Source organism: Electrophorus electricus, chromosome 20, assembly GCF_013358815.1.
Source record: "Electrophorus electricus isolate fEleEle1 chromosome 20, fEleEle1.pri, whole genome shotgun sequence".
Classification (NCBI taxonomy): domain Eukaryota; kingdom Metazoa; phylum Chordata; class Actinopteri; order Gymnotiformes; family Gymnotidae; genus Electrophorus; species Electrophorus electricus.
Window position 1 is genome coordinate 12681386 of NC_049554.1, and position 24452 is coordinate 12705837.

Genomic DNA, 24452 nt, shown 5'->3' on the forward strand with positions numbered 1-24452 from the left:
CTATACAATAACTTTATGTAACAACCCTATACTGTAACCCTATGCAATAACCCTATACTGTAAGCCTATATAATACTCTGTGTTGACTGCGCACAAACTAGTCTGGTTGTCAGGGCGACGAAAAGCACTCGAAACTACAAAAGGGTTGGAGTTGGTTGGCATCGCATTCTTCGAATGGCTCTTTAAATGCAGCAGACTAAATAAATATTTAAGATTAATCACATCTTTTATAAAGGCGAAAACTGAAAGCGCGTCAGGTCACCTGAGGTAAATATTTTTGTTTTATTTTGTTATAAGTAGTGACACTGTACCTGTAAACCATTACCGGTACCGCCTTGCCTTTCCTTCGTATATGATTTACTTAACATTATTTAAGTTCGAATATTAATGTTGGAACACCTCGCTATCAAAGGGGGAAAACTCATTTTTGGAACCAGATGGATCCCGCGGATTGCGATGCACCACCGGAGGAAGCGCCAAGTAACGACGCGTGCGTCCCCAGACGCAGGTCTTGTGCTGGGTCTGACACGGGGCTCGCCGCACACGACGGGACGAACGGCGACGCAAACCTTGTGCACAGCCCCGAAGCGAGCAAGTCTCGTCCGCTGGGCGGCGAAGCCGTGCGTCCGTGTCCCGGTGACTCCGGTCACACGGTGACCTGCACAGTCACCATAGCGCTGGCCATACCTCCAGGTACCGGGCGCCCACTCTCCGCGTGTTACTTGCAGACGGCATTTGCGTCGATCGCAGTTAAAGGAATTTTTTTGATCTGTGTGGTTGCCACTGTAGAATCGGGGAAGAAACCCCCCAACAAGGTGGTGTCCGGTGGCGCAGGGGGGACGCACAAACCGCAGGCATATTACCATGTTGAATACAATCTCCTTCCTGACGGCGAGGAGCCGACCAGAGTAGACCTCGTGCTGTTTGGCTCGGCTGCGAAGGTCTACGCAGGGAACGAGACGAAGGTGATTTTCAGTGATCTTGTAACTCAAGTTTAAACTCAAGAGGTTTACGTGCACTTTTAAACACCCTTTCCCCCCATCTACAGCAACAATTTTTATCCAATTAAGCATTCCCCATTACTACACAGGCTTAAAAAAACACAGCACATCGATCGCCATATATATATATATATATAGAGAGAGAGAGAGAGCGAGAGAGAGATGTGTATATATATATATATATATATATATATATAGAGATGTGTATATATATATATATATATATATATATATATATATATATATGTGTGTGTGTGTGTGTGTGTGTGTGTGTGTGTGTGTGTGTGTGTGTATATATATATATATATATATATATATATATATATATATATATATATATATATATATATATAAATAATCAACTGCACCGTACTACTCCGAAACATGGAAAAACATGTGAAATGTTAGGGTGACGCAAACAAGACTTTTGTGCAAGTGCATTTGGATGCAAAATGCTGATTTAATCGCTATATTACTGGCTGCAAAACAGCGCTGTTCCAACCATTACTGGGGGGAAAAAAATTCCCGATGAAATACATTCTGTTATAACATGCACTACTATCAAACTACGTTTTTTGTTAATGAATAGTTCATTACAGCTGAACAGAAATTCGTTGGTTCAGCAACTCCTTGAGAAAGCACTAGCTAACCAGGGCCTATCATAGCACCAGATTTCCTGGATTTCCTGAGCATCACATGACCACTCTGTCTACCAGTTAAGACGATCTTAACACTAAAGATCAGATTTCGCCTTTGGGAAACTGGCCCCAGACCAGTCATTATTAGCGTTACATGTTCTGAATAAACAAACATTATGCACGTTATTTTAATCAAAGGTAGTGTAGCATGCACGTAGCTCATCTGCAGACATGAATTATACAGGTGTAAGTCGCTGACCCAGCAAGGTTTAGTGTAACAGTTAATAGCTACCTTACTTCTCAGTTCTGGGTCACTACAGTGACCTCGGTGGTGTCTTATGTTCTTGAAACACAACGAACACACGTCATTCCTACCTACATAGTTTTTAAACTTTAATTGTGTAATTGCACACAGTATGAAATAAAATCTTTGCATTTGCTTTGATTATTTATTGCATAATAGCTGAGGCTTTGCTGCAGTACGTCTGACACTAAACACATTTTTGTGAAATATGGTGTTAGTCATCTTTGGATATTTAACTAAAATGACTCCACTCCTGTGTGTAGGTACTGAAACCGTGGCAAGAGGGGAATGACCTTTGGCTGGCCTGGTCTCAGTCTGTGAAACTCAGTGTGACCAGACAGCTGCTTGTTAAGATGCCCACACACAAAATCACCTTCAGGGTTTGGGACCTGAAGGACAGAGTGTCGGCCAAAGCAAGATATGACCGCCTCAAAGCCTTCAGGGCGCCCCCAGGAGAGAGCCCGGAGGAGCCAGATCAAGCAGGTTTGATCGAAGCTCCATATATGAACACGCAGTTGAAAAAGACCTTCAAGAATGATTATATATCCTGTCCTTTTTTTCTAAACAGGATTTCCTGAAAGTGCTATGAATGTTAGATCCGAATGTTAATAAACAACTTGTTAATGGTATGTCACAGCACATGCTAAATTACTGGGTGGGTGGGTGGGTGGGGGCGTTGTGTGGCATTTGTGATGGCACTTCGTGACATTTCTTGTAATTATTCCTCACATCTGTGAATGCAGAATGGTCAGGAACTTTAAACAGGACACGCCATGAGACGGTGACGCCAAGAGCTCAGTTGGACACTTGAATACTCACGGTCAAGTTTCATTATGGCCATTTCATTTCACGTATCTTCGGCAGATGCCAGCATCACGTTTGACCGCATGTTTCTGCAGGTGGCGTTAAGAGCCTGGTGTGTAAACTCAGAGAAGGAGCTGAGAAGCAGAATCCAAGGAACAGAGCCACAAAGTCACAGAGACAGAACGCACCAGTGGAGAACAAGAGTTCTTTACAGATCAACTGCAGCACAGACGGGAACGTCGAACAAAAAGGTGTTTTGACTATTTGTTTACAATAGTAGTTAAATGGTGAAGGAAAACAAATCCTAAACCTTTGTCATCCGATGACCATTTTTCTTTGTCCCAAACTGCTCACCTCGGAAGCCATTGCAGCTGCCCCCTTGTGTGTGGCGCAGAGTCCTGGAGGAGTAACATCGCAGAAGGCCGTGCAACGTTCCCGCCAAAGTTTCAACAGGTCACTTCCTTATGGGGAGCGGATGACTTTAAACTCACCCAATCCCCTGTAGTTCCACTAGCCTGTTTATCAACAGTGTGCACCACATGAAACCAGTAATATTACAGCATAACATGGAGGATCCCAGTTTACATTTATGGCCTTTATGGCAATTATGACTGAGTACAACTTAAGAAATTGAGGGTTAAGGGCCTTGCTCAGGGGCCAACCAGCAACCTTCTGATTTCAATCCAAACCTTAAGCACTGAGCTACCACTACCCCAGGCCCCTGCTACTAGACCCCCCTCACCTCGCTGAACATTTCTGTTCTTTTCCAGCTTACCTGACCCAGGTAACAGACATTTTATAATGTGAGCTTACCTGGCCCAGGTGTGTCAGGTGAAAGAATAGAACAACACCTATGCCTGATGATGGTGAACTCTCTAGAAAGTTCTTCCTCATGGACACTGGGTCAATTATCTCATGTGTTTTTTTTTTTTTACTGAACATTGTACAGCAGGAATATTGGAGTTTGCTTGATCAGTTAATGGAAAAAAATCCTTTCAAAAGTCCAAAACCCAGCTGTCTGTTTGTCAGATATGTCCATTATGGAGCCGTGGACAATCCTGGAAGGACTGATGTAAAGAAGACTGATCTTGCAGCTGTTAGGCAACAAGGCAAGGATATGGCGGTCTCAGAGTTAGCCCCGTACCGAGCAGATAAACACCTACTAAAGAGCTACAGGAGACCCCAGCCACATGTATATGTATCGATTCAATAAATATAGTAAATATATATATACTAATTGTCAAAATTGTCATCCGGCACTTTGATGACAGTTTTGCGCTCTTGCTATTCCCTCATGTTTCATGAGGCGCCACCTGTGGTGCTTTTCCATCGGTCTTGAAGACCTTCTCACATGTGCAGAGCACTTGTAGGGTGAGGAACCAAAGTTCTACAAGAAAACTGCTGAGGGTGCATCTAGAACCGTGTTTGTGTTTTGAAAATGAATTCATATACAGGCTAACACCTTTCCCAAATAATATGTCTTAGAAACAAACTTGAGCATAATTCTTTAGATTAACATGACTTTATTTAATGACTTTATTACTATTACAAACATACATTCAGTCAGGTGTGTTCAAACTTTTGACTGGTACTGTATATAAAAATTCAATGCATGAGAGCCATATCTATTTCTATAATTATTGAAATTATTATTTTCTATAATCATCTTAAAGCTAAATGTCAATCATCATTATTATGGTCATGATTATTTAAATACTTCTACATACTGTCTGGAGAGTTTGAAATAGTGCTCTTGTCCAAAGCTCAAAGCTTACGTAACTTTGTGTAATTTCACCCATTCATTTAGTGAGGAGTAGGACAGACCAGGTCTTGAAGGCATCTGAAGAGAAGCCTGCTCAGAAATCAGCCCAGGAGAACACAGCAAAGATGGAACACAAGCACAGGGATGGAGTCGCCTCAGCGCAGCTCGATATCGTCTACCTTCTCGCAGGTACTCGCGCTCAGTACAGCTGCGGTCTGGCCCAAGAGCGTGTATGTACAGGGTTTGCTGGTGGACCCAGTGTATGCTTGAAATTCTCTGTCCTTCCAGAAAACATAAATCCAAAGCTTGACATAATATGTCCATTAGCTGTTGTCTTTTCTACACGTAAAGCCACCCTTAACAGCGAGAAGACAGATCAGCCAAATTCACCTCCACTGTGCAGCTTACCCATGTGTTTCCTGTCAATGAGTTGGATGTTTATGTAACATGATGGGAGTGCACTGGTGTGTGTGTTTGTGGGGGGGTGGGGGGGTGGGGGGTGTTGGTTGGTGCATTTCTGCTGTTCTTGTGCACTGAAGGGGTGGACCTGGGTGGGGGAGGGACTGCCTGCCCCACTGGGACGGGGTTTCAGAGGCTTCTAATTGGCTGTCGAGTGGCACTGGTCTAAGCCTGCTCCCTTGGCTTTTGATGTGTCCGGATCTGAGCCACAGCACGAGACTCTGATGAAAGCCTTCGCTTGAGAAATTGTTCAGCAATGCTGAAGGGGAGCCAGACAGATCGCACAAAACTACTTTCAGCACGAGGCTGAGGGCGGCGGCTGTTACACAATGCTGTTATTATTTTGACAATGTACAATTTGTTTCTCAGATGTATCAAAAAAAAAAAAAAGGTTACAATTTAACCTGCATATTGAAAATGTAAACATGGCAGAAGAGAGACATTTTACATGAAGAAATATTTGAAACAAGCAATTTGGTAAGTACAACTATAATTAATTTAAACCAGTCACCTGAAGGCATCAGTACTAGGAAAAAAAAGAAAAAAAGAAACGAGATTTGTTTCAGCTGACTCAAAGGTGGTTTTCCCACCAAGAGCATCGTAAACCTGAGAGAACCATTAATACTTCCAGGCCCTCCACCTTTACAGCCAAATCACTCCTCAGACTTCCCAGCAGTGTCAATTCTAACTTCCCTCATTTCTCCTTTATCTGATCCGTCCCGCTGGCCGACTTCAATGGTGAACCGCCATCCGTGTGCGTCAGGAGATACCTGTCTTACGGAGTGCTTCGTGACGTGCTCCGGACGGGTGAGTGCCGGACTGTGCAGCGTCTCCCTGGACCAGCCGCTCCTGTCTGAAGGGCTCTCGGCCGAGCTGAACCCACTGGTCATTACTGTTCTCTCTGCCAGCTCTCTGCCATCCACCCCCGTCCCCTACCACGTGCTCCAGGTAGCCTACATCACGCTCTCCTACCCACTCACTTCAAGCATGTGCGTCTGCAGGTCTTTTTTGGCATTTTGAAGTAACACTCAAAGTAACATCATCTGTTTAAGGTTTTAGAATGTAATGGTAATTCAAGAGCAAGAAGCATTATAAACAGACTGAACAATCGTAAACTGACATGGTTTCTGTTCTGTGCGTTTATAGCAAAAGTGTCTGCCTGTGTACTGCCAGTACAGTTTCCCCAGCATGCCCGTACACAGGACCAAAGGGCAGCAGCACAGTTCAAATGTCTACTTCAGAGATGTGAACGTGATCTTCACTGGTCTGCTGAGTGCCGGAGAACTCCTCCAGACGCTCGGAGGTACGGTGCTAGAAATCGAAGTTCATGACCGTGACAGGAAAGCTGATAAACCTCCCGCGAGTCCAGCAGTTTTCGGCACGGAGCCCGACGATGAGAAGCTAGCCAGAGCAGTTCTTGTCCCAACCAAACGCACTACCCACAATGCCTTTAGAGAGAACAAAAAACTGCGTGAACCATATGGCATTGCCAAGCTGCATCTTTCTGATCTCCTCCGAGGGCACAGGTGTTTGAATCTCATCTTACCTGTAAGAGGTTCCCACCCAGGGTCATGGCTAGGTGGCGAGGGGAATAAATGGGAAGCAAAGTTACCTGAACCAGCAGTTGCTCTGGCCAGACGCTGGGTCGACTCTATGCCCATGGGGCATTATATAGATGCCAACACTAAGCTCAAAGTGCAGGTGGAGATAGCACGACCGTTGGACCCCGATCTTGTCAGACATGGAGGACAACGTCCCTTTGGCCGCATCGTTTACGTCTTCAGACGCAACAATGTTCCTGTCCTCAGAAAACTGAGGTTGGAGATTTTACGAGTCAATGCTGAGGCTTTCCGACTGGACTCGGCAGCAGCTCAGAGCGTCCTGTGTGGTCACAGAATGAACTCCAAAGAAAGAGCAAACCAGAACCTGAACATTCTGACAGGGTTTCATGTGGTGGATCAGTCTCTGCACCTCTGTGTTCTGGAGGGACTTAAAGAACAAGCAGTCAGGAATCTCTGGGAAACGGTACCAATAAAGTAAGATGACGCTACTCGGTCCTCATGGAGTTCTGGTCTGAAGACAAGTTGCTCCTTTGAAGAGTCTGCAGACTAATGTGGTATTTTACAGGTTGAATGAGGAGGTGGAAAAGCGGGTCACAGTTCTTTACAACTCGGGCCTGGGCTTCTCAGAGAGGCTCTATGACACGCTGGACGTGGGGGTGACTCCAGTTCTTCTCCAACAGCCACTGGCGAGGATCGTGAAGGAACCGCTGGTGTACATCAGAGGCACCTTGCCCTATGCCTGCCTTCAGGCCATTTTACGGTACTGGCACAGACAGTCCTGATCTTTAGTAAAGTACTAAAACCTCTGCATTTCTACTTCTGAATGTGTGGTTATCTGTTTTTATTTTTTTTTAACCTAAAACGACTTAAATAAATTCTTAATTAAACTCTACTGGATAAACAATACATATGGTAGCAGTACCTGACAACAGAAACTGTTAGTTGGATCCTACCTTTAGAGATCTGTGCAAAAGTTTTGCAGCAATTACACTAAGAATTTATTCCGTTAGTACAACTCATCCAGTGGCAGCTGATCTGCAACATGGGAGTGCTGTTTACCACTCCAGGGTGAGTTCACTGTTGCACTTAACTCTCTGTCCAGAATAAACCACCTCTGCCAGGCGAAGAAGCTTGAAGATGCTGTGCAGAACAATCTGTTCCCATCAGCCATGATGGTTCTAAGCTTGGATAAGGAGTTTGGATTGGTTCCTAGGGGAGGGCTGGTGGGATTCATGGGAGAGAGCACAGATACGCAGGAGCGTCGCCACGTTTCTCCGAGGAGGGCGCACACTCCACTCGACAACTCCAACGAAGAGTACTTGGCATGGAAACGACGTGAAGCAAGTCAAGGTCTTTACGCGAAAAACTTTGTTCGGGTATGAATGATCATTTAGGAAAAGTAGACGGATGACAGGTCAGAGGTAATGCCTAGTCAGGACCTTCGGATGTGATTGTCTGTTTCAGGTCAATGTCGAGGAAGTCCAAAAGGCAAGCAGTGCTTTAAGGAGGCCTAAACCAAACGTGATGGTGGTGGAAACAGCTGGTAGTCGACCTGTCCACAACTACAGCATTCAAACCATGAACTGTACCGCCAGGGCCCTGAAGCTCCTGCGTGAGCAAATGGCAAAGGTCAGCATGGCAGAGCCTTGTGAAAACCAGAACAAACCAGAATGCCTCACCCATCTCTGGAAAAACGTACTGCATTTTCATTTAAAATGGATAAATCCCAAACTGGACATTTGGGAAGACTTTGGTCCTAAACCAAATGATGGAAGGATATTCTACTTGCAATATTTGATTCTGCTAGAAGTTGTAGAATTGCATGCTTGATTTCACATGTTTTTATCTGTTGTAGGAGCCAGCTCGCAGGTTCTCCCATAGCCAGCATTACCACTCCTTCACGGTGGCTCCGGTGGATGTGGAGGCAGAACGGAAAGCCTCAGAGTCCAGGTCTCGTGCCGCCTGGCGCACCTACGATGGCTTTGTCTGTCCGGGCTTCAAGAGCAGCATGGAGTCCAACAGACACCCCAAACAGCCTGACAAGGCTCGTTCGGAGGAGCTCAGAAAGGTGCAGGGACAGGCTCGCATGTCCACTGTGACCCCCGCAAGGGTCACGTTTCACACGTGCCATGTTCCACAGGAAAACCTGCATCGGCCTTACCAGCATTCCTGAGAGCTTGCGCGAGAAGTTTTAGTGCCGTTTTCCAACCAGGCCCTCCTCTTTAAAGAGGCTCTGCTCTTAAGTGGGTATTTGGTTTCCTGTAATGTGACGTGGCTAATGCCAACTGATTGATAGCCGTTAAGGTTAACCAGGCCACCAAGCTTCTCCGGGGCGCTGACTGTAGATCAGACTCGGGGTCTGTAATTTATTGGTCCCAGAAGAGCACAAGCCAACCGCCCAAATATGTGACTTTGAGAATACATAACAGAGGACAATGTGCAGTATTCTCACTATCTATTTCTGTCAGCAGTACTGAACTTGTATGAATTGCAAATATATTTATAGTAACTTAATGTAGTTTGTTTTGTTTTTTTTCCATGTGCTCCACAAGCAGCCCTGGAGAGAGAATGTTCTCCATGGGAACACGCTAAGGCCCACCCTGAACAGGGCCACATGGCCATGGAACCAACGGCATGAGGACTTTGAGCTTTATGCCAAACCCCCGCCTGCGTTCAGCCCAGAGCCCCCCGTCACCGTTCACCTTGCAGGTAGAACCCTCCCCTTTTAAATCGGTCATTCTCACCCAGAGGAGACCTCTGACTGGTCGGATTTTTCCCACCGTGTCTTCAGGAGAGGCCTTGCGGCAGGAGCAGCTCCAGGCTGCGCGTGCTCAGTACGCCAGCTGGCTGGGGAAGGTCTTGCCTAATAAGAACTGCCTGGGTAGCAGCCGCATCCCTGAATTCAAGTGCCACACGAGAAGAGCAGGTCTGGATAAACTAAAGGACCTGCTGAAGGACAAGCCCATGAAACTCTCTCTGAAGACAGTGTGGAAAGAGTTAAAGGTAAAGCGTTCTAGAACGATGCATTTCACTTTTACACACACACACACACACATTTTCTGCAAAAAAAATCACAGGTTGACTATTATTAAACAAATAACTATTAACCAAATTAGTTAAAAGTACAAATGGTGTAAATACATAATAAATTAACTACTGCTCTACTACTGTAGAAGATTTAATAGATAAAATAAAGTCAAATGGATAAGACAATGAAAAGCATTAAATCGTGACAACGAAGCCATAAAGTTCAGTTTTATCGATATAACTGTTGCTTTATTTTAGTCCCATCGCACAGGTTTTATTGAACAGAACATCGAAAAACCACCCGGTGTGTTTTTAGTCCCGAGCAACGACTCCAGTGCCCCAGGGCAGAGAGAGGGAACGAGCCCAGATCAGCCGGCACCGCCCGGAACCACAGTCCCACGTTTCACTCACACAGCACAAAGCTGGTAAACTCAGTCCCAACCACTGCTTCAGGGCAGCTTTGGAAAGGAGCCAACAAAAGACTTCCAGATTTAGACACCGGCGTGTAAATCGCGTGTACTCGAAGCTGCTCGGATTTCAGGGAAAAAAAACAAAAGCACACGCTGTTGCCCAGAAGAAAGCAAATAAAAATGTTGCATTCCCATCTGCTTTCCACAGATGTTACTAGGAAACTTTCAACACAGGCGAGCTGCACTGCCTCTCCTGTGCGGACAGGAGCGTCTGCACATCTTCCAGAAACCTCCTCAGACATGTACTGCTCTGTCTCACACCCAGTGCAGGGGACATGTCAGAGAAAGGACAAAGCACCACCGAGAACCCACCGCACACGTTCCGCAGACGACCTCGGCTCACCAACAGCGGCTACAGCGGTACAGCAGGAAATAAAACTGAAGGAAATTCAACCGGTTTATAACATTGTAAAAGTGAAATATTATTAATTATTAATATAACTACTACAGTAAAACACTCCACAACAGAGTATTAAAAAAAAAATCATAAACTAGTTTAAAGAAAACCGGGGTACTTACTTGTTACTTTAAGTTGTTTTTTTAAAAATTATATTTCAAACAATTTAAACAACAACTGAAATGAGAATGAGTCTCCGTGAGGTCTACTGTGGTAAACTCAATCCCTCCTAACACTGCTAATGCAAATCAAACTCGTCATCCAATAAGCGCCTAGGAGTGTAGGCGAACACCCAATCAGAAGGCAGGAAAACCATCACATCTGTTGGCGATACATGAGCCATCTTAGTACGTTCTGTCAAGGGGGTGTGAGCAGATGTACGCGCGCTTTTCCAGGACTGCCTGAGCGATCTTCTTTATGTTGGCGTCATTGTTCTCCGGGGAGCCTGGGATGGAAGAAGTTACGTTACTGACAGAATCTGTTCTGCAGAACTGACAGGAGGTCATCAGCACACTTGAGTCAAATCAACCATGAGGGATCCACGCAGCCAAAACTGTCCCGTAGAGGATAATCAGTACAATGCGAGGGGAGCGTGCAAATGCCTGCGACAGGATTGAGGTTTCTCGGGGTGATCCGTCCATGTGGCACTCACCTTTCTGCAACTGAACCAGCCAGTAGTTATTTTTGAAGTACGCTTCCTTGCAGAAATTGTTAGCGAGCAGCACCTACAGCAGACACAAGATCAGCGTAATCAGGGCCATTCAGACCGAAGTGTACAGCAGATGTGTATTTAAAAAAAAAAAAAGAACACAGAATACATATTCGTCTTTTCAAGATGTCACATGTTTCTCAATGAAAGAGACAGGAAGAATTCAGGTGTTGCACAAATTTTAAAAAGGCTATTAACCACAGAGAGATAAATGCAAGTATGAGTTTGTTTTAAAATCCCTGTTCTCTGAGCGGGAAAACCTGGAACAAGTGATACTCGTCCAAGCTCGGCATGTCTCCAGAGACTCCGCCAACACCGGATGGGACTTTACTATCCTTTTTGAGAAGAACGGTCATCTTGTTCCCCCTCCTTTGTTTTTTTCATCTTCCAGTCCATTTTAACTTCATTCATTCATTAATCTACCTATCTGCACAACAGACACCGGCTTTGTGCGTTTCCACTGGAAGACAATTTTTAAATACAGGGAGCTTGTGATTGAGGTCAGGCTAAGAGGTCTTGGTTCTGCCTCTACCATTAATAAGCTCATGACCTCTAATAACCTTATGACCCCAGTAAAACAGGTTTTTTTTTAAGAGAGTGCCGTTTGAAAAGCAGGTTCAGGTATATGTGATATTGCAGGTTCAAATTTACTGCCTGAGTTAGCAAGAGGAAGCTTACTTGAGATATTGTGAAGTAAAACTTATTGTGTGAGATGGGAGGGTAACGTTTGGTTGATGTACACTGAGGTAGAGGACACAGCTAGCAGGGTAACATTTGGATGAGGTATACTGAGGTAGAGGACACAGCTAGCAGGGCAACATTTGGATGAGGTATACTGAGGTAGAGGACACAGCTAGCAGGGTAACATTTGGATGAGGTATTCTGAGGTAGAGGACACAGCTAGCAGGGTAACATTTGGATGAGGTATTCCGAGGTAGAGGACACAGCTAGCAGGGTAACATTTGGATGAGGTATTCCGAGGTAGAGGACACAGCTAGCAGGGTAACATTTGGATGAGGTATTCTGAGGTAGAGGACACAGCTAGCAGGGTAACATTTGGATGAGGTATTCTGAGGTAGAGGACACAGCTAGCAGGGTAACATTTGGATGAGGTATTGTAAAGGAAGAGGACACAGCTCGCAGGGTAACATTTGGATGAGGTATTCCGAGGTAGAGGACACAGCTAGCAGGCTAACATTTGGATGAGGTATTCTGAGGTAGAGGACACAGCTAGCAGGGCAACATTTGGATGAGGTATTGTAAAGGAAGAGGACACAGCTAGCAGGGTAACATTTGGATGAGGTATTGTAAAGGAAGAGGACACAGCTAGCAGGGTAACATTTGGATGAGGTATTCCGAGGTAGAGGACACAGCTAGCAGGCTAACATTTGGATGAGGTATTCTGAGGTAGAGGACACAGCTAGCAGGGCAACATTTGGATGAGGTATTGTAAAAGAAGAGGACACAGCTAGCAGGGTAACATTTGGATGAGGTATTCCGAGGTAGAGGACACAGCTAGCAGGGTAACATTTGGATGAGGTATTCTGAGGTAGAGGACACAGCTAGCAGGGTAACATTTGGATGAGGTATTGTAAAGGAAGAGGACACAGCTAGCAGGGTAACATTTGGATGAGGTATTCCGAGGTAGAGGACACAGCTAGCAGGGTAACATTTGGATGAGGTATTGTAAAGGAAGAGGACACAGCTAGCAGGGTAACATTTGGATGAGGTATACTGAGGTGGAGGACACAGCTAGCAGAGTAAGGTTTGGTTGAGGTATACTGAGGTAAAGGATGAGACCTCGTGGTCATGATTGCGCAGGCCAATGCTGATGGAACGGCTGGATCGGGACAGGACTGCCGTCATGGCGTAGATGTTAATCAGTGTATCAGCCACACGCTTCAACACCAGCTGCTCCTCCACGATGGTCTGAAACATGCAAAAGTTGAGGACACAGCTCATTAGCATAACCACATGGCTGTTATGAAAAGCAGGCGCGTTTTCATGCCTTGTAAAAAAAAAAAAAAAAAAAGAACAGACTTGTCTCGCTAACCAGGAATTCATTCATTCATTCAGCCTTCAAAAAACAAATGTTTGTCATTTCATCCATCTCAAATTAAGCAGGTCAGAGTCAGATGTAAAGGTTGCATGTCTCTGCGCCTCTGATCTCGCTGTTTTCCATACAGAGCGCAGATGTGTGTTGGAGCACAACAGACCCGTTCTAATTGAAAGGTTTCCCTTGCATAAAAAGGAAGATGAAACGTGGTTAAGCGAGACAGGGAAACAGCACTCGGAAAACCGAAGTCTATCTACAGCTCCAGCTCTCATTACAATAGTATGGCTGTTAATCAGTTTCTACGAGCGAGAGAGACAGACAGAGAGCGAGAGAGCGCGCGAGAGCACGCGAGATCAGGACAGCTGCCTCCCACATGAGGTCGTACATTACCTCAGCGCTACAGGAAAGAAGGGAGCAGACAGGAGGTCCCGGCAGTGCTCACCAGGCCCACTCTAATGATCCTGCACCTCGCCATGGAAACGCGCAGCACACTCTGGGACATTAAACCAATAGAAACCTCTTTCTCTCCCCCCCCCCCCCCCCCCACGACCCCCGAGGTGTTCTCAAAAACGTGCAGACAAAGTGATGGACTTAAGACCCCATGCTGCCAGGAAAGGCCATGAGGCCCGAGGACGCATTGCCCAGTAAAGACAGACAAAGCTGCCTGGTTCAAAACCGTCACGTCTGTGGAAACGAGTGCGTGCCGTACACTTCAGGAGCCTTCGCGGGGAACGTACCTTTCCGTATCTGTACAGTAGGCTTTCCACGGTGGAACCAAAGAGCACCGCATTCTCCTCTAACATCTTAGCACTCTCCTGTGGAGGACATGATGACATCATCAGTTACCCAAGTGACATTGCTTATATCTGCGGGAGTGACTCCATCACTAGACCTCCCAGACTTAAAGGCAACCCCCTCCAAAATGAGGCACCCACTGCAGACCAAGCCACTGCTCTGCGGTGTAACAAACACACTGCGTGCAAAGGGGTAACGGGGACACTGGTTACGTGGCTACGACATTAACGCACACTTCAGGTCTGGTGGAGTCTTTTACAGTGTCCGTGACCTACGGCAACGCTTGTGTTTGTATGACGTACGAGGGACTGCAGAGGAAAGCCATCCAACACGACTGCAGCACAAATGTGCGGTATAAATGCACACCTACACATATTACACTGCATGCACACAGATGGGGATTCGTGGATGCGGGGGCGAGTACCGTTAGACTCGGGTGCACCAGGCCGTCTTGGCCGGTCAGGCCCAGGTCTTGGTTCCTCCTCAGAGAGCCGTGCACTTTCTTCCCTAGCATCTCAAGTACCACACCCACGCTCCCTCTTTTCATCTCCCTGCAGGGGGCGCCACACGCACAAGTTCACGGCACCCGCATTCTTTCGGTGCGAAAACACGCCATATACTTACATTTATTTATGCATACACACACATGTATAAATGCACATTTACAGGTCACACGTACTTTATTTTTCCTGTGAGTATTTTGCCAGCGTACTGCATTCCTGTGAGCGCTATGTACATCCTCAAGATCTCATTGGTGCCCTAAAAGCAGAAAAAAGACCCATCATATGGAAAAAGTAAAGTAGAGTGCAGTACGTCGTCATGCTCTATCAAAAGCTCGGTAACAATCCCGCCCTCTAGTGGTCGATGTGTAGAAAATGTCTTTTTAATAGAAAGCAGTTATTACTTTTGCAGATGTTAAAGCCTAAACTGTTTTAAACTGCTAAATAAGTCATTCAGATAAACTGCATAAAGTGATTAAAGACAAATGCTTTATAAACTATAATGTCCATATACATGCTTTATAATGTCCATATACATGCTTTATAATGTCCATATACATGCTTTATAAACTATAATGTCCATATACATGCTTTATAATGTCCATATACATGTTTTATAAACTATAATGTCCATATACATGCTTTATAAACTGTAATGTCCATATATGCCTGAAATACACAGGTTTACTAAAACAAGCAAGTCATCGTTTAGGGATGTCCAACATCACCTCAAAAATCTGCAGGATGCGACAGTCCCTGAGGAAGCGCTCGAAGGGGTAGTTCTTGGTGTATCCCACACCACCCAGAACCTGCAGTGCCTCGCTCACACACACCCAGGCCCCCTCCGAGCTGAACACCTGCACAAAAACACCTGAGCATCACATAATCTCACCTGCTTTCTAGGGCTCCGTTACTGCAGGTCAGCAGCCAATGCTGCTGAAGACAGCAGGTTGAACGCACAGCACCGCCCACCCAGCTGAGCCCCGCCCATGTTCACACATTGCTGAAAGTTGCTAAGGAACTGTCACCTTCACCATAGCCGCCTCCACTGAGCAGTCGGGAAGTCCGGGCCGGTCCATCATCCCAGCCGTCAGGTATGCCATGCTCTCCATCACAAAGGCATTCTGGGCCATGATGGCAAACTTCTCCTGGACGTCAGCAACAACATGGGAAGTTTAGCATTAACCGCCATTCCCCCGACCTTTAAGCTTCAGTGTTAATAACTAAATGCGAACCTGAACCATTCCGAACTCTGTGAGCTTCTTGTTGAACTGTTTCCTGGTGCCGGCATACTCCGCCGCCATCTCTGCAGGGAAGTGCGACACCGGTGAAATTTTTTAAAACGCCACAGTTGGAGCGTATACGTTTGTTTATGTACACGTTCATACCGATCAACTTTTTGATCATGCCTGCACAAGCACTGCCCATGCTGAACCTCCCACTGTTCAGGATGTTCATGGCAATCTGGAGACACACAATACACACACACGAAAAAAGCAGAAAAGATGAGCTCTGCTGAACACAGTGGCGCGCGGTTCGCTTTAACAGCTGTGAAGGGCCCATTAAGATGTATGGAGTGTAACAGTTACCTTGAACCCTCCGCCAACCTCACCAATCACGTTCTCGACTGGGACCTTCGTGTCTTCAAACGTCACCTCGCACGCTAAAATAAAACCCAGAAACAAATCAATGATCCGACTCCCTACCCACAGCTCATATCACGAATATAAGGACTACACCAGCACTGACAGTCTCGTACAATCAAATTCTAAACAATCTTGAGAGTTTATTGACAATCAGTATATTGTCTTCAGTACATGCCGAATTCCTTGAGTATACACTCACGAACCACTTTATGTTCCTGTGAGCTACTCGAGCAGAAACATCTTGTAGCTGTACAGTCAGAGTCCACAGACCACTCGCTGTCCTTCAGCCAACCTCTAGCTGTGTTTGGCATCTGCTGAGTCACCGTTTGCCAGCCCACAGTGATCTTATCAATGACGAGACTGATCAGAATCTGATCAATGATGAACAGAGTGATGGGTTGCTGATAAACAGCACATGCCAAAACATGGTCCACTCTCTGTGATTGTAAACCGAAAAAATGCACCCGTATGAAAGGCGGTGATCCCGGGTAGGGTGTGCGTGTGTGTGTGTGAGCTCACTGTTGGAGCCCCGGATTCCCAGCTTGTCCTCTGGCTTGCCGCTGCTCACCCCCCCGAATGCCCTCTCCACGATGAATGCTGTGATCTTATCTTTCTTTTGCCCGTCCGCGTCCAGCACCTCCGTCCGGGCAAACACGGTCATGATGTCTGCCCAGCCGCCGTTGGAGATCCAGATCTTAGAAACAGGAAGAGAGAACCGTGCGTCAAAACGGACCATTTACAACTTACATTTACAGTCTAATCTTTGACCAGTCAACCGACCAACCATCTCTGCACAGACGACGACCAACTCCCCCTTAGTAAACCTCAAGGCCGATTAGCCGATCGGCTGCACCGCCCACCTTCGAGCCGTTGAGTACGAAGTGCTTCCCGTCCTCTGTGAGTGTCGCTCGGGTCTGGATCGACGCTGCATCACTTCCGCTACAACACAAAGCAACGGACAATGACACGTGGCGTGTTGTTACGGCTCAAACAGCGCGGAGGGTGGCAGCGGGAGAATGGTGCGCACCTCCCGGGTTCCGTCAGACAGAAGGCCGCCATGTGCTCTCCCGAAGCCAAGCGGGGGAGGTACTTCGCTTTCTGCTGCTCCGTCCCAGCCATCAGGATACCCTAAGGTAACAACACCGTGCTTTTAGACACAGTATGGCTCACGGGGTTATTTATAGTGCTTCCTGACTTGGTAATTATACTGCAAGTGCCTGGTAATTATTCCTTAGGAGATTTGATGAGAAAGACTACGTAGGTTGCCCGTCAGCCAGGTCACTAAATTCTTCTGGTAGCAGCTGGTAGCAGCCGGTAGCCGGACAAGGTGACTGGACATGCCGTATACTATTGAAGACTTATTGCTTGTCATACGTGGGTCATGCATGCACTACAAGTACAGTCACCCTGACTCACCACCAAGAGAAGACGGGAAGAAGCCATGCTTACCTTCAACCCAATGGCCTGATGTGCTGACAGCGTGACAGCGATAGCTGCATCGAGGGACAGGATCTCTCCTAATCTGGCATACATCGTGTTTGAGAGGCCAAGGCCCCCTGGGGAAAGGAGGACAACTTCAGACACGACTTCCAATCTCCCAGCATCTCCCTACGGGCGGCGAAGCTCAGAAACACTCCCCTTTTCCACGACTCGTGCGGAAGACGACGGCGTGCGGGGCCTCACCGTACTCCTCGGGCACCTGGATGCCGAACAGACCCAGGGCCTTCAGCCCAGTCAGCGTCGCCTGGGGGATCACGGCCTCTTCGTCAATCTTCTTCGAATTAACTTAAGAGAGACAGGTCAGCATCACAAGCGTGGCTTTGCTTCTTTGCACACACCACAAACAAGAACGTCAGTGACTGTTAGGGCAGGCTGGCTAAGTGACACTCATGAGCCGGGCCAGGACAGGGTCTGCCCCCTGTTCTCGGCACTCACCGTCTTCCCTGAAAAACTTCTCGACTGGCGGGACGAATTGATTGATCTCTTCCAATTCCTCATGACTAATCTCCGGGTAGGGAAAGACCTCATTCTGTGCAAAGATAAGTGCACATTTTAAACCAACCCAATAAGAGACTGCTACTTCTCAGCGCCCCAAAAGGACCGTCCTCGTGAAACCCTGCGTGACAGCGGCGTCGGGACAGCACGCGCCGTGGGGGATTCGCCTGGAACTCCGCGCGCGTGTGTGCGTGCGTTTACCTTGTTCAGCTTCCCCAAGAAAAGATCCTTCGCGTACGCCAGACTCCTCGCACTCGACACGATCAAGCGACGTGGCTGAAGGTGGGTTGCTAGCTCCTCCTCGCCCGTGCGTCTCACCCCCGCAGCAAGACGCACGCCTTTCCCGAGCGTTGCGGCCCTTGACCAAACAGTTATTCTGCTGAGGTTCATTTTCTAAGCTTTTCCCCCTCGGGTTTACCTTCCGACCTCACTTGCTGGTAAACACGCACGCATGAACTCCTTTCACCTATTTTCGTCGCACGGAGATGACGGCACGACCTGGCCGTCGTTGCAGCTCGCTTTCGCTGCACTAGGGGTCAGCGTTTACTCGACTGGTGCTTTTCGCTCACATTGCGCATCCTGAACGTTTGGCACGTCATCGATCAGTCAACGGGTTAAAATGTTACACACTTTTGGCTTACAGGGGGAGGTGAGGGAGTCCAAACGAGACTGATACTTTACTCCAGTCGCGCAGTGATGCGGCGGTTCAGACAGACCAAAGTGTGCTTGGACATTACCACTGTCTGTCTCACACTAGAACAGTCGAGCTGTGAACACGCCGACCTTTAACCTGCCGAGTTTACCCTGAACCTGGCCGGTTTAGTCGGTTTATAGGGACTCAGATAAACACCTCATCCTTCCTCCAGTCGGGTATCCTTGGCTTTTCCGCGACATATCCAACATGACTTACGACTGATCCGAAAATAATACCGTACAGAGCGGGAGAGCTTTAGGCTTTTAAATGCAATCTCACTGACTGACACATTCATCTCACCGTCCCAGAACAAAGCAGCTAAGGAGATTTACAGCTAGATTATTGCATTATGTATTTGGATCCAAGAGCACCTGACATTTGCAGGCTGTAGTATTGCGCTTTGGATATCAGGTACCCGTTTCATTTAGTCACTACGCAGACGCACAGCAATTGCGTACGCGTTCCTAGGTTTCTGCTTTGTTTTTTTGTTTGTTTGTTTTTAGATGCATAAACCATAACAGCTGTAGACTTTTGTAAATCTTTATTTCATTTGTAACATAAATTCAACTTTGTATTTAATGTATTGTACAAACTCGGTATACTGTTGTTGCTTACTTTTGGGTATTGTAAAAGTGTACACTGAGATTAAAGTCAACAAAAGTGAAATAAATGACGTCAAGGAATAACATTATCCAGGTTGTACTTCATGAAGCTGTATAATCTAGACTTTATCCAAAGGAGTGGAACAGCTGATGTTTGAGAGACGCGTCTGCACGCTGTGCTAGCACCGGGATTCTGCACAACTGCGTATTCAGCAAGACTCAGATTATAACCACGGAGAAAATGCGGGATTTTTTTTGTTCTTGCTGCGATCCCGTCATAGTTTAACCAGTTTTTTTTCCTTTCTCAGAGGTCCTGCATTCACAAGTCTCTTATAACGGTATCATCGTGAAAAATAGCCTCAGTACAAGGCCTTCTGTACCGGTAGCGCTCGTGGAAGTACAACACTATTTGCGCGCATCAACCATCCATTTCACCGAAGTGCGCGGGGAGAATCAAGGCGTCCCGCGAGCGTTTGCACCGTCGTCTCGGTGGTGCGGAAAAGTTTAAGGGCCACGCGCAGGCTTTCAGGGGTACAGGAAGAACGCGAGTAACCAAATAGAAAAGTTTGGGCAGTTGGTGGAGAGGTTCTGTGCGCAGCCACTTGGATAAAGCAGCAACAGTGTTTAGGCAACCCTAACACGCGAACATACATATTCAGAAAGTGCTGCATCTTTGGCTCGTGACCTGCAAGCAGAGGAACGCTAGTAGGTTATATAGATCATTAAAATGTCATTGTATCATACAAATGTTTACATTTAAAATAAACATTACAAAAAGTAAATTAGCAAATGCATTACTGCAGACACAGATAAACAAGGTATGAATCGGACAGCATATTTTTATTATGATTTCTCCACGTGGTCACAGTTATAGATTTACATCAATAAGGTCTCGTAATCTACTTAGAAACTAATGCATCACGAAAGTCCTTCTCGCTTGGTGGTAGTTATAAAATGGGCTGCAATGCGTGTGTCGGAATGCGATGTGTCTCGGGGGAAATCGTGAGCGAAATCATAACAGTCACCTTCAGAGTCCCACAAGATGCTATAATTACCAAATTCAGTACATTCGGTTGCGCAACACTGTAATAATTATATTTAAAGAAAAGGAGAAGAATGCAACTTTAATGTAATGGCTGACACAAAGTACTAATAATATACAGACTATGTACAAATGAGGTGTCCCGTCCTACACTGTTGCTCTTTAAATATGCTGCTGAATGCCTTCCTATGTTCCTAAACTATTCTCCTTTCATCACACTGGATTATAATATGTACAATGACAATCTTCGTCAAGATACGTGCACACGCGCGCGCGCGCGCGCAAACACATAAGTGCAATGACGATGTGGTTGGTTTTTTTTTTGGCTTTTTTTTTTTACAAGGGATAAATGAATGCATGCTGATTTGCAGAAAAACAGTGTAAAAGGCAAGCGCAAGCAAACATCTCAAACAAACAAACAAACAAATAAACAGAACAAAACAAAGGTAAGTACATTATTCTTACGTTTAATTTAGCTCACATGTCAACCAAAGGTGACAGGAATTGAATGCATGCAATGCATTATGGGTTTCTAAGTTAACCACCCTATTCTGGAGAAAACGAGCACTACAACACGTCTGCCATATATTGTTCTCAACTAAAACGTTAAATCAAAGCTTTAAACAAAACGTTCAAAGAAAACAAAAATGTACGGAGACGCTTGATGGTGTCTGTGTGTATGTGTGTGTATACACGTATATATGTTTCAGAATTGTATTTCAGTGATGCTTTGAAGCACTTCCGAGGTATAATCTGTTGTAATTACATGTTCACTGTGGCATGGCTTGGGATAGATTATCTGCAGAAACGGTCTTTCTGATTTATTGGTCTACTGTGCAAATTATTAAGTCAACCCGGATCTCAGAGCAACGTTCAAGAAGACTCCACCAACGATAACAATAACAATATTCACACGAGGAGTGACACTGCGTGGCTATCATCAGGTAGAATGTCTACACAGTAGGTCAAGCTTAGACACACTGTGTGCACTATAGCTGCTGCTATCCCCTTTGTATCTGGGCAAATCTCTTCTAGTTCAAAATGAGACAAAATAGTATGTCCATAGGAACAGAGTCTACAGAGAAGTCTACATATTTTTAATGTTTATCATCACTTAAATTTCAACAACAGTCAACTGTAACACTGATATTATCTCTGGGAATATACGATATTTAGAGAATGTCCTTACTATATAATGTTACATGCAAGAGTAATTTAGTTGGTATTCCTCACTGCACGTTACTCGAGCAGCGAGCGCGAGGGTAGTACGGAGATCAACAGTGACGGGTTTATAATCATGACAATTATATGACGAAAAAAATCCGGCCACTAGATTGCAGGTATTCATTTACAGAATGGAAACATACAATATTGCACATACAAGAAGTACAAAAGGAGAGAAAATGACAAATAAACCAATCAGAATGAACAGAACAAACATAAAGGAAACCGCGTGCAAAGCAAACGTCTTCGCTGCCGATCCTGGTCTCCGAGAGTGGAACATTCGGCCAGTTACTGTACATACGGGATTACTTACAAAAGAGAAACGTGCCACAGGGAATTTGTGTATCTGAGCTAAGACGGCATTACTCGGGTCATATCATGACCCCTCCCTCCCATAATACACAGAACACACTGCATAAAGAAAGAGGGAAAAGTCAAGATATGTGTAGAATCTGGATAAATATCTGCTTTGTCATCATGCCCAACGGACAGGACTTAACCACATTTGTAGGCAAGTGAAAGGCATTCTTAAAAATTCAAACAACACCCCCCTCCCCCCCACAAATTTGAAGCAAGTCTGCTTCAGACTGTGCTGCATGCTTGGGGCCACTAAGGGCAGCACACACAGAACGCAAAGGGGGCACACACTCAGCCTGCTGAGAAAACGCGCATCACGGCAACGGACTGAAATGTGGGAAAAGGTTTCGAATGTCTCTGAAGTGTACTTGCCTCCATAAACCCCAAAATAAGACGGCAAAACAGGGTATTATTTCCAAAATATCCTTCTCCATCAAATCAGCTCTACCGTAAACATCTTCAAATGTACAGTTATTTCATAATGTTTTATTTATCTCTAAAAAAATAGTTAAAAAAATAAAACCGCGGTACACTAGAGGCCAGGACCGACGAGTTGAGGCCTAAGGAGGATTGATGCTCTAGCTCTAAGCTCGGCTAGGCTCCCTGCCCCTCCTGCCTCCTCATTTTTCACTCCTGATTGGTAAGCTGTAAGCAGATTCCTAATGGCTGCAGTAAACACAGTTCCGCTGGGCCCAAAGATCCGGTATGTGCTTTCCAGAATCTTCCAAACAGTTCTGTTTCAAAGGCAACCAGAGAAATTCCAGGTCGTTTCTTGCTCACCTAATCGAAAGTGTTGGGACTGAGTTCTACAATAGCGAAACTAAGTCTTCTACTTTGAAAGTATAATACTGAGATTTTTATCTGATGCCCATCACGCATTTTGTTCTATAACAATAATATTAACTGTTAACTGATATTATTATTATTTTACAAAATACTATATGCACAACATACACAAAGGATTTCTGACTAACCCAGTAACTGCTTTTTTAAATAATTGGCACATTAAAGACGGCTAACTATATCACAGAGAACTGTGGTCTACCGCTACATTAAATACTGGAACACCTATGTCTATGTGATCCACTCTCTTCGTGGCTAGATCTTTGACTGTCTGGTTTAAACCATACTCTTTTCTAGACTTTTCTGTTCTACAAAGACTTTTCTTTCTCCAGACTAGCGAGCAGGATATTTGATAAGGTTTCATAAATAGTTAAGTACAAGATTAAACAGTGGCCATGGTCTTTGTGCATGCTCTTTCTTCTGTGTTGTCTTTGCTTTAGTCATGGGAGCTGGACACACACCCGGGTGTTAAGACATAAAGAGTGTACAGATCGACCCGGAAGAGAAAGAGCGATTTCAGCTCGCCAGGGGTGTGTCCAGCGCATGGCGGTAGCGCGCGGTGAGCGTGGAGATGGGAGGAGCAGCACGGGGCCGAGGAGCCCAGCGAGAAGGTGGAAGAGAAGGCCGGCACTACAGAGGAAGGCCCCTCGCTCTCCCAGGAGGATGTGGGCTCTGAATGGCGTGGTGGGTCACGACGGCCTATGCCCTCACTCCTCGGTCAAGTTCTGTTGCAGAATCGCAGTCTTTCGCATGCCAGCTAGACAGAGTCTGCCAAGGTGCATCCAAGCCCAACCGATCCCCCCCCCCCAATCCCATCCCCATCCCCGCCCCCGCCCCGGGCTGCAGGCAGACTGAGTTCTTGGGGCGGAGAGCCCCCCCAATGTGGTGTGGGCCTCACACCACAGTGCTGATCCCACTGTGTTTGGGCTTGGTGCTCCCAGGGGCGGCCGTGGCGGTTGGGAGCTGGCCGTGGTGGTGCTGAGAGTGGGCGGGGTGTGGCACGTGGCCGTGGGTGGAGGAGGATGGGGGCGCGCCGGGGGCGGCGTGGTACTGGTGGGGCGGGTGCTGCGCGTGGGCGGGGGGGTGGTAGTGATGGTGGTGGTGATAGGGTGGCGGGTTTTGCGGAACGTGGCAGTACTGGGCATGGTGCGAGTGGATCTGGGCTTGCGTCTCGGCCGCGCCGGCCACGCCCTCCCGGGCGGTGTGGTGCAGGTTGGACGGGTGGGGTGTGTGGGAGATCAGGGTCGGGTGGGACGGGTGAGGGGCTTGCGGGGGCAGCGATGGCGTCTTGCCCCGCTTGGCGCCAAAGAGCGAGCCCAGCAGGGAGGACGATGTGGGCAGTGACTGCTGGCGGGAGGGGCAGTCTCGGCTGGACGTGGCCCGTCGCCGCGTGTGCGGACTACTGATGATGGATCCCTGGAGGAAGATGAACAGAGAGCAGCGACGTCAGAGCAGCACAGAGCAGCACAGAGCAGCACAGACTAGCACAGAGCAGCACAGAGCAGCACAGACTAGCACAGAGCAGCACAGAGCAGCACAGACCAGCACAGAGCAGCACAGAGCAG

At 46.6% G+C, this 24452-nt stretch overlaps 4 protein-coding genes across 7 annotated transcripts in view; 2 read left to right on the forward strand and 2 right to left on the reverse strand.

Moving 5' to 3' along the window:
- The first annotated feature begins 437 nt into the window (after nucleotides 1-437).
- Nucleotides 438-4564, forward strand: LOC113589342. The gene is made up of 7 exons (XM_035520613.1): nucleotides 438-693; nucleotides 790-965; nucleotides 2207-2426; nucleotides 2843-2998; nucleotides 3110-3200; nucleotides 3777-3878; nucleotides 4555-4564. The coding sequence occupies exons 1-7, from the start codon at nucleotides 438-440 to the stop codon at nucleotides 4562-4564; spliced, it is 1011 nt and encodes a 336-aa protein (XP_035376506.1).
- cfap92 (cilia and flagella associated protein 92 (putative)) lies at nucleotides 4377-9599 on the forward strand (the record flags this gene model as incomplete). The annotated part of the gene is made up of 9 exons (XM_035520454.1): nucleotides 4377-4698; nucleotides 5732-5916; nucleotides 6115-7004; nucleotides 7096-7290; nucleotides 7633-7906; nucleotides 7995-8159; nucleotides 8386-8598; nucleotides 9086-9239; nucleotides 9322-9599. Coding segments are annotated over exons 1-9 (2418 nt in total), but the record flags the coding sequence as incomplete, so codon positions are not given.
- A 180-nt stretch (nucleotides 9600-9779) lies between these two features.
- acad9 (acyl-CoA dehydrogenase family, member 9) lies at nucleotides 9780-18621 on the reverse strand. Its single transcript, XM_027028947.2, has 18 exons — nucleotides 18327-18621; nucleotides 18066-18159; nucleotides 17814-17915; nucleotides 17580-17686; nucleotides 17158-17258; nucleotides 16991-17069; nucleotides 16650-16824; nucleotides 16074-16147; nucleotides 15873-15948; nucleotides 15720-15790; nucleotides 15513-15632; nucleotides 15213-15341; nucleotides 14664-14743; nucleotides 14409-14535; nucleotides 13927-14004; nucleotides 12934-13062; nucleotides 11077-11149; nucleotides 9780-10869 (listed from the first exon to the last, which is right to left on the reverse strand). Exons 1-18 carry the CDS (start codon nucleotides 18513-18515, stop codon nucleotides 10769-10771), a joined length of 1905 nt encoding a protein of 634 aa, XP_026884748.1. The 5' UTR covers nucleotides 18516-18621; the 3' UTR covers nucleotides 9780-10768.
- A 5097-nt stretch (nucleotides 18622-23718) lies between these two features.
- iqsec1b (IQ motif and Sec7 domain ArfGEF 1b) overlaps nucleotides 23719-24452 on the reverse strand; it is a 114582-nt gene continuing 113848 nt past the window's right edge. For all 4 annotated transcript variants that reach the window (XM_035520346.1, XM_035520345.1, XM_035520347.1 and 1 more), the window contains one exon: nucleotides 23719-24303. In XM_035520346.1, the coding sequence (XP_035376239.1) occupies nucleotides 23782-24303 (522 nt within the window). In that variant the 3' untranslated portion in view covers nucleotides 23719-23781. The remainder of the gene's footprint in view (nucleotides 24304-24452) is intronic.

Bases quoted from the DNA above. Each gene is read 5' to 3' on its own strand.
- acad9 (XM_027028947.2), bottom strand. From the start codon at position 18,515: ATGAACCTCAGCAGAATAACTGTTTGGTCAAGGGCCGCAACGCTCGGG. The intron at 18,160-18,326 runs GTAAACGCACGC...ATCTTTGCACAG, and splicing joins TCTTGGGGAAGCTGAACAAG to AATGAGGTCTTTCCCTACCC. The intron at 16,148-16,649 runs GTGAGCTCACAC...GTTTTATTTTAG, and splicing joins GGGAATCCGGGGCTCCAACA to CGTGCGAGGTGACGTTTGAA.
- LOC113589342 (XM_035520613.1), top strand. From the start codon at position 438: ATGGATCCCGCGGATTGCGATGCACCACCGGAGGAAGCGCCAAGTAAC. The intron at 966-2,206 runs GTGATTTTCAGT...TCCTGTGTGTAG, and splicing joins ACGCAGGGAACGAGACGAAG to GTACTGAAACCGTGGCAAGA. The intron at 2,999-3,109 runs GTGTTTTGACTA...TCACCTCGGAAG, and splicing joins CGGGAACGTCGAACAAAAAG to CCATTGCAGCTGCCCCCTTG.